The 9,393-nt window shown below is 39.3% G+C and overlaps 1 protein-coding gene across 1 annotated transcript; it reads left to right on the top strand.

The window, feature by feature from the left end:
• Positions 1 to 716: 716 nt before the first annotated feature.
• si:ch211-198c19.1 (uncharacterized protein LOC100151013 homolog) lies at positions 717 to 1,537 on the top strand. The gene is made up of 2 exons (XM_044117177.1): positions 717 to 760; positions 941 to 1,537. The coding sequence occupies exon 2, from the start codon at positions 941 to 943 to the stop codon at positions 1,493 to 1,495; it is 555 nt and encodes a 184-aa protein (XP_043973112.1). The 5' UTR covers positions 717 to 760; the 3' UTR covers positions 1,496 to 1,537.
• Positions 1,538 to 9,393: the final 7,856 nt, after the last annotated feature.

Raw genomic sequence — 9,393 nt, 5'->3', positions numbered from 1 at the left:
TAGATGTAACAAGAGAAAGACAAGCTTTACTCGTAAATTATATTTTAGTCTATTTTTCTGATTCTCGTAATTGAGACAGATTGCTTGCATATAGCAGTGATGTATCCAACAAGTAGACAGATGAGATAGTGACATGAGAACTTATCAAAACCACTGAAAGTACACTCACCGGCCACTTTATTAGGTTCACCTGTCCATGTCACAAAACGTGAATCTTCTCAGCTGGTTTCTTGAACATGACAATTAGTTCACTGAACTCAAATGGCCTCCACAGTCACCAGATCTCAATACAGTAGAGAACCTTTGGGATGTAGTGGAAGACTCATGTCATGGATGTGTAGCTGACAAATCTGCAGCAACTGAAATATGGACCTGACTCTCTGAGGAATGTTTCCAGTATCTTGTTGAATCTATGCCACAAAGGATTAATTCAGTTCTGAAGGCAAAAGGGGGTCCAACCCAGTACTAGCAAGTGGCTGATAAAGTGGCCAGTGAGTGTATCTATAGTTATGGGCACCTGCAATGAATCTGCTGAAGCTTGTCCAAATACGAATGAAGCTTTACCACAACAGCTCTGCAGCCAACAAATTGCTTTCGTTTTGTATAATAAAGAGGAAGTCAAAAAGCTCAATTTCCTTGTCAGGACAGCTGGTTCACTGCTCTTAAAACATATCCAGAGAGAAGTAAAAAGTAGAACAAGAAGGCTCCTCTGCTGTCACATTTTAAATCCATTTTGACATTTTTGGTCTTCTGACGAGAGGTAAGTGGTTATGGAAATATATATATATATATATATATATATATATATATATATATATATATATATATATATATATATATATATATATATATATATATATATATATATATATATATACAGTTTGGAAAACCGTATCTGTATTTGTTTGTATCACAATATTATTTCTGGTTCTCTTTTCAGATGGCACAAGGCAAAGAGAGTTGTCCTTTGTTTTCTTACACACTCCTGTTGTCCCTGGCTCTTGCATCAACTCTGAAAACTCTCAATTCAAAGCAAGAGCTGCAGGACAGTGGCTTTGGTCAACCTCCGCCCCGTCATGGTCTCAGGCTTCTGGTGTGGTATGTCCAGAACTGCCTGGACAACAACATGAAGGCTTTGTGCAACCCCATTGAAAGAGAGTTTGGATTTCATGAGTTTAAGAATCATGGGACATATCCTCTGCTACCAGTAATTCATGGCACAAAGCAGTATGGATATTATACCATTGGGAACCTCAACTCTCCTCTTGCTGAAGACCTGCCTTACAATGTGAGGAAGGACTACAACCCCAGAGATCCTGACAGTAACAAGGACAGAGTTCTGGTGAGATACAACAAGAACAACAGATGCATTGAGGACATATATGCATCTGGACATTATTATGCAAAAGAGACATTCAAAATAGGCCCAAATCTTCTTGCTGCTCTTCGACAGAAAGACAAATCTTGCTTTAATGGAAATGAGATATTCTTCTAATCCCTTCACTGGCAGCCATGACAGCTTTCATACAAATGTAAGTTTTTTTGAAACAGTCTTGAGTGAAATGTATTCAGGAAACATACTGCTAATAATTTCTCATGTGTGTAACCTCTGAATTCTACCTGCTTTTATATTGTATAAAATCAATAAAGTACTTTAATTGTTCAATGAGTTTGATTCATTCACTTTGTGTGGAATTGTGTATGACTGACAGCAAAGCTGCATCAGACAGAGGACTTGCATGACAAGACGGGTATGGTGTTTTACTTTACAAGACACCAAATTCATCTTATAAAATGCAAGTGATTTTCCTGTTTCTTTAAAAGGACATAAAATGAGAGAATTTGACCAGTATCACATGAGGACAGGGGTCACTTTGGGTAGTAAAGTTAACATAATAAGCTTCTCTTATGAGAAACTTGTATAGATTTTGTCTACAGGTTAACTATTACCAGCCATTAAAAATTATTCCAGTTCATAGATTCTTTTCTTTAAAGTCAATGTGACATTTCAGGACATTTGTTAAACTTTCAAGCAAAATGATGGACAAACTCTGTTACATCCTCCTAATGTCTTTGGATCTAACTTCCAGAATTTGAAGTCACCTCACTCCAACCAGTAGCCATTTACTGAGATGAGTGATGATCCTCTTTCTCTAGAAACTAAGCTGAGCATTTCATCCATTCCTGGATGAAACGTCCCACACAGGAGCCTGCTCCAGGTCGCCTCCTGGTGTTCCTGTGATCCCTTGTACACATGGGCCTCTGGATAGGGTTCGTGTGGGTTCCCAATGTCCCTTTCACTAGCCTCCATGGTTCAACGAACTGCATTACTGAACTTTTTTTTTTCTTCTGAAGTTTCTAAGGTTGTAATCTCGCCCCAAGAATCCCTTACAGCTCAGCACCATAGGGGATAAAAAAAGAAAAAGAAGAAAAAGATGTTGCCCTGCGACAGACTGGCGGCCTGTCCAGGGTGAACCCCGCCTCTCGCCCGGGACGCAGCTGGGGATAGGCACCAGCAACCCTCCCAACCCCATTAGGGAAGAAGGGTGTACAGAAAATGGATGGATGGATGGATGGAAGAAAAAGATGTGCATGTTCTGCAAAACTCAGAAACAAGAAAACCAGGACATGGAGCAAAGAACGGAGAATCAATGAATCCAGAGCTGAACAGTGAAAAATCTGTGGCAGATCAGGTGAAGTAAATGATAGTTAGTCAGTGCAGCCAGGTGAATGGCTCTGTAATGAGTAAAGATTACTGGTGAGTGTCAATAGAAAGGGGAAGCAGACTAATAACAGGAGAGAAACTAAAGGGGGCATAACAATAAACCAAGAAAGGATAATACTAGTCAAAAGAAACTAAATGGAAATGTCCAAATGACAAAATAGCTACAAGAATAAACTGAGAAACAAAGCTAAACACAAAGTGTCTACCCCAGTCATGACAGGGGTAGACATGATACAGTGAAGCCCATGTCTTCTTTGAATGGGGGTGGTAATCTGAATGATGGATAGGGGGCTCTGGCTCAAGAAAGGTTGAGAAACACTGGTTTAAATAAATAACAGGGTAATATGAAATCTGGGAAATCAGTGTGGACATTGTTACTTTTCTCTTGATGTGAAAACACACCATCAGAAGTTAAGCATCTCAATCTTGTGGTAGTGCAGTGCAAAAAAAACTAATTTTCAGTACAAAGCTTTTATGACAGAGCTTTCATAGATTTGTTTAAACTTCAATATTAGATTGAATACTAGGTAGTCAATCAAAATGTTGACTATAATATGTTGTGAAGCAAGGCAGAACCTTCTTTGATGACCAAAAAGCACAAACTCCTGGAAAACTCACTTTTAATATTTTCATGACAAAGCAGTCCTCAAAACCTCATTCATCTTTGGCTCTCCTGACTTGCCAATGGGAGGACATAATTTGGAACACTCTATGCTCACCGGTTGAATTCAGATTTGATTTGGTGCTCCCACTGAAAATGGTACCGACTACTTTCAGCAGATAAGAGAGATTTATTGGGTTCTTATATCAGACCGAATCTGGGGAATACTAAACATAAAGTACAATATTTGATCGTGTGAAAAGGCCCAAGGTCATTAAAAAATTCCCTGATATTCTACCAGCTTAGCATTGGGATATGAAAACTTAACTTAGAAGTAAAAAAGAAGCAGCCAGCATTTGTCTGACTTACACCACACATCAAACACAGTCATGACAGGGGTAGACATGGTGAGCACATAAATAAATCTCCAGTTTTGAGCAATAATGACATCATGATCAGCATGTTGGCTATTTTACAAAAAAAAAAAAAAAAAAAGTCCCATACGCTCTCTTTCCAGTATTCTGACCATGTTCTTTTGGGGAAGGGTTCAATTTTATAATGAGATGAAGTGGAAGGCCAAGCTCTCATAAAGCAGGAGAGCAAAGCAGGAACAAAACAAAGAACAAGCAAGACTGTGAACGGCTGCAGGTATACTCACACACCCATGCATTAGGCACATATTGTTCCTTCCATGCTAACACAAATAGCAATGAGCAATGACAGAAACTCAATACAATTAGCCATTAGAACGGAATAAGTTGTATTAAATTATCCTAGACAATAACAATTATATAATATTTCATCAGTAAGGCATCAGTTCAGAATTACCAAAAGCTTTGAATCCAGAGTTAGGTACTGCAGAATCCCCCATTGTGACACACACCTGTGCTGTCATATAGATGAGCCATTGCTCCATGACATGATCATCTGGGGCTCCCTGCAAGTTGGCATTTTGCAGATAATAGCACTGATTTCCATGCCAGCATCCTGTCCCTGTGTTTTCTTCTGTCTTACAGAAATGGAAATCAAATTTAAGGCAGCACTACGCGAAGCCTCACTCTGATATTTCACTCTGTCTGTCCAAGCTTAAGAGAAGGACAGATTTTTTTTTCTGAGTGGATGAACAAGGTGGTGTGCGGATGGGGCATGTGTGTACGGAGGGTAGAGGGGGTGTCTGAGCTCTTTGACAGAATTGTAAAGCGGCAGAATGAACAGATGTCTCCCAGTGATTAATGTTCCTCCCTGCCTTGCCTCAGAGGGTGCGTGTGATCATGCAACTCTAGCCTTCTGCCTTTTCCCTACAACTCTATAAAAGAATAATTTTCTTAATTTGTTGCTGTCTCTACTTTTTCTCTGACTCCATCTTGCCTCATCCCTTGCTATATTAAAACGAAATCTTTATTTCTTATTTCTAGGTAAATTTTAAACAGCTAGCTGGGTTTGCATAATCATGACTTGGACAGGAATTACATAAATGATGGTAGAATCTCATTTGAATACACAGGAGAGCAGAGGTATAAACAGAAGTCCCTATGCGATGTGATGTGGCAGGACAGCAGACTCTGTGTTTCATCAATAAATCAAAGAGACAAATAGAGAGAGTCAGGCTCTGTTCTCTCCTCCTACAGTAATTTACCAGAACTCAAGAACTTAATGAAATGGTGTTTGCCTGTCGCCTAGTGACAACAATAGGACTTGAATCTTTTATTTTATTTTATCTCTGGAATGTTCAGCAGAATATTTACCAGAGATTTATATGATGGATGTTTTATACATTTCATGTATTGTCTTCATCAATGCACCTTATGTGGAGATGTTTTTCTGAAAGGTAAATCATCACTAATTCTTATGTTTTCCATTCATAAACCTCAGCTACTGAAGTCAAGTCAACAGAGGCATGTTTTTATACAACATCTTGAAACACAAAATGGTCAGAATTCACTGTGAAGAACCTACATGTTTTGCTTTCTCCATCGTAGTCTTGCCATGATTTTCAAGTTACCTTTGCTCTACAATTCAGCAAAGAGCAATAGCGTCCCCTGTTGTCTGTCAAATACACAGAAACCTTATACTTGTTCTTGGTGGAGGGGTTTATGTGAGAGATGGGGTGATGCCTATTAAAATTCAGCACTACATCATAATGGACACCAGGCCTATGGTAAAGGGCTCACATTAAATATTTACAATCTTGCTTAATATTTCATATGGTAATTTTGTATTTAAATTGGATTTAAAATTTGATATAAATACAGAGCTAAGTGGGGCATACTGTCCTCAAACACTGAACAAGACACCTTCCATACGGCTTAGGGGAGGAAATACGAGACAGGCTGCGTACATATGTAGATCTGCAGAGTTAAAACACACAACCCCACACACACGCACACACATGTTTGTAATTCTACCCATAATATATTTTGAATTACCTTCCATTCATTTTAGTTACTACATTTATGCCTTCCCCAGAAATTTTCCTTAGCTATAACCCAAACCCCTATACATGAGACATTTTTTTGTATCTGAAGCTGAATTATGAACAATGCGTCCATAGTCTAAAGGTGATCAAATTAATTCAGTATATATAGCCTAAAAGCTGTCCTATCTGCCCTCCATTCACTTCCAGTTAAACGCCTCATAATACTTAACACATTCTTGCATTTGTCTAAAACCTTCTCAATATGTATTGTCAATGTAATCCTCTCATCAAACCAAACCCCAAGAAATTGAAATTGTTTAACTTTTTTATTTATTGATTATATAATTTTTGTTTAATATTTTCATTAATAATTTTCCTAGTAAAGAACATAGTCTTTGTCTTATCTACAGAAATTTTTAAGCAACACATGTATAACAAAATTTCAACTTTATCAATAGCGTCTTGCATCTTTCTAGTAATAGACACAAATTTGCTTTAAATCTTCCACATTGCTTTGTTATTAGCAAAAAGAGAGAAACCCATCCCAGTATCTAAAATATTAAACACATAATTTATCGATAATGAATTGGTGATAATGAATTGGTGAAAGGTGGCAGCCCTCCCCTTGGGCTGCCACCTTATTGTGGTGGAGGGGATTGAATGCCCCAATGATCCTAGGACCTATGCTGTCTAGGATCATTGACAGCATGATCCTAGACATGCTGTCTAGACATGCTGTCTAGGTAGCACCTACCTAGACATGCTGTCTAGGTAGGTGACCCCAGCATGTCTAGGTAGGGGTCACCTACCTAGACATGCTGTCTAGGTAGGTGACCCCAGGTAGGTAGGGTCACCTACCTACCTGGTAGGTAGGTGACCCTACCTACCAGGTGACCCCTGGTAGGGTCACCCAAGGCAGACAGATCCTAGCTGAGTGACCAGACAAAGTGCAGCCCGAAGACCCCAATGACGAGAAACAACTTTGGACCTGGTGTTCCCTTGCCTGGATGCGGGTCACCGGGGCCCCACTCTGGAGCCAGGCCTGGAGGGGGGGCAACGATGGTGAGTGCCTGGTGGCCGGGCTTTTTAACCCATGGACCCGAAGAGGAAACATGGGCCCCCCTCCCATGGACCCACCACCCGTGAGAGGGGCCAAAGGGGCCGGGTGAATTGTGTGATGGGTGGCGGCTGAGGGAGGGGACCCTGGGGAAGGAGCCGGAGCTAGTGTGTGAAATCGAGAGGTTCCGGCTAGAAATAGTCGGTCTCACCTCGACGCATGGCTCTGGTTCTGGAACCAGTCTCCTTGAGAGGGGCTGGACATACTTCCACTCTGGAGTTGCCCAAGGTGAGAGGCGTCGGGCAGGAGTGGGCATACTTGTTGCTCCCCATCTCTGCGCCTGTACGTTGGGGTTTAGCCCGGTGAACGAAAGAGTAGCCTCCCTCCGCCTACGGGTGGCGGGACAGGTCCTGACTGTTGTTTGTGCTTACGGCCCGAAAGACAGTTCAGATTACCTACCATTTTTGGAGTCCCTAGAGGGGGTACTGGAGAGTGCTCCTCCTGGGGACTCCCTTGTTCTGCTGGGGGACGTCAACGCTCATGTGGGCAATGACAGTGAGGCCTGGAGGGGCGTGTTCTCAGCATTTCCAAGTTAGGCTATACTAAACCAAATTATGCTGAAATTTGATTGTGGTGCTGAAATTTCACAAACTGTCCGTTTTTGGCTTCTCTCCGTGAGATAAAGCGTTTTTGGTCACTAACAGTAAAAAAGCTTAAAACTCAAAATTGAAATTTGATTGTGGTGCTGAAATTTCAAAAACTGTCCAGTTTTGGCTTCTCTCGCATAATTTGCTTAATATAACTTGGAAATGCTGAGAAACAGTAAATCTGGTTGTTTGAAGCTGGAAGCAGTTCAAAATTTTGAGTTTTAAGCTTTTTTACTGTTAGTGACCAAAACGCTTTTATCTCAGCTTAGAGAAGCCAAAAATGGACAGTTTGTGAAATTTCAGCACCACAATCAAATTTCACTTTCAGCATTTGCTTAATATAACTTGGAAATGCTGAGAAACAGTAAATCTGGTTGTTTGAATCTGGAATCAGTTCAAAATTTTGAGTTTTAAGCTTTTTTACTGTTTGTGACCAAAAACGCTTTATCTCAGCGAGAAGCCAAAAATGGACAGTTTGTGAAATTTCAGCACCACAATCAAATTTCAGCATAATTTGCTTAATATAACTTGGAAATGCTGAGAAACAGTAAATCTGGTTGTTTGAATCTGGAACCAGTTCAAAATTTTGAGTTTTAAGCTTTTTTACTGTTAGTGACCAAAAACGCTTTATCTCAGCGAGAGAAGCCAAAAATGGACAGTTTGTGAAATTTCAGCACCACAATCAAATTTCAGCATAATTTGCTTAATATAACTTGGAAATGCTGAGAAACAGTAAATCTGGTTGTTTGAAGCTGGAAGCAGTTCAAAATTTTGAGTTTTAAGATTTTTTACTGCTAGTGGCCAAAAACGCTTTATCTCAGCGAGAGAAGCCAAAAATGGACAGTTTGTGAAATTTCAGCACCACAATCAAATTTCAGCACAATTCGCTTAATATAACTTGGAAATGCTGAGAAACAGTAGATCTGGTTGTTTGAAGCTGGAACCAGTTCAAAATTTTGAGTTTTAAGCTTTTTTTAATTTCAGAAATTTCAGCACCACAATCAATGGACAGTTTGTGAAATTTCAGCACCACAATCAAATTTCAGCATAATTTGCTTAATATAACTTGGAAATGCTGAGAAACAGTAAATCTGGTTGTTTGAAGCTGAAGCAGTTCAAAATTTTGAGTTTTAAGCTTTTTTTTAATTTCAGAAATTTCAGCACCACAATCAATGGACAGTTTGTGAAACTTCAGCACCACAATCAAATTTCAGCATAATTTGCTTAATATAACTTGGAAATGCTGAGAAACAGTAAATCTGGTTGTTTGAAGCTGGAAGCAGTTCAAAATTTTGAGTTTTAAGCTTTTTTACTGTTAGTGGCCAAAAACGCTTTATCTCAGCGAGAGAAGCCAAAAATGGACAGTTTGTGAAATTTCAGCACCACAATCAAATTTCAGCATAATTTGCTTAATATAACTTGGAAATGCTGAGAAACAGTAAATCTGGTTGTTTGAAGCTGAAGCAGTTCAAAATTTTGAGTTTTAAGCTTTTTTACTGTTAGTGGCCAAAAACGCTTTATCTCAGCAGAGAAGCCAAAAATGGACAGTTTGTGAAATTTCAGCACCACAATCAAATTTCAGCATAATTTGCTTAATATAACTTGGAAATGCTGAGAAACAGTAAATCTGGTTGTTTGAAGCTGGAAGCAGTTCAAAATTTTGAGTTTTAAGCTTTTTACTGTTAGTGGCCTAAAAAGCTTTTTCTCAGCGAGAGAAGCCAAAAATGGACAGTTTGTGAAATTTCAGCACCACAATCAAATTTCAGCATAATTTGCTTAATATAACTTGGAAATGCTGAGAAACAGTAAATCTGGTTGTTTGAAGCTGGAAGCAGTTCAAAATTTTGAGTTTTAAGATTTTACTGTTAGTGGCCAAAAACGCTTTATCTCAGCGACAGAAGCCAAAAATGGACAGTTTGTGAAATTTCAGCACCACAATCAAATTTC

The sequence above is a fragment of the Gambusia affinis genome, linkage group LG05, assembly GCF_019740435.1.
Source record: "Gambusia affinis linkage group LG05, SWU_Gaff_1.0, whole genome shotgun sequence".
In the NCBI taxonomy this organism is placed as follows: domain Eukaryota; kingdom Metazoa; phylum Chordata; class Actinopteri; order Cyprinodontiformes; family Poeciliidae; genus Gambusia; species Gambusia affinis.
The sequence above is the reverse complement of the archived record's forward strand: the minus strand, read 5'-3'. Positions and strand labels throughout refer to the sequence as shown.

Excerpts from the sequence above, each read along its gene's own strand:
- si:ch211-198c19.1 (XM_044117177.1), top strand. The coding sequence starts at position 941 with ATGGCACAAGGCAAAGAGAGTTGTCCTTTGTTTTCTTACACACTCCTG.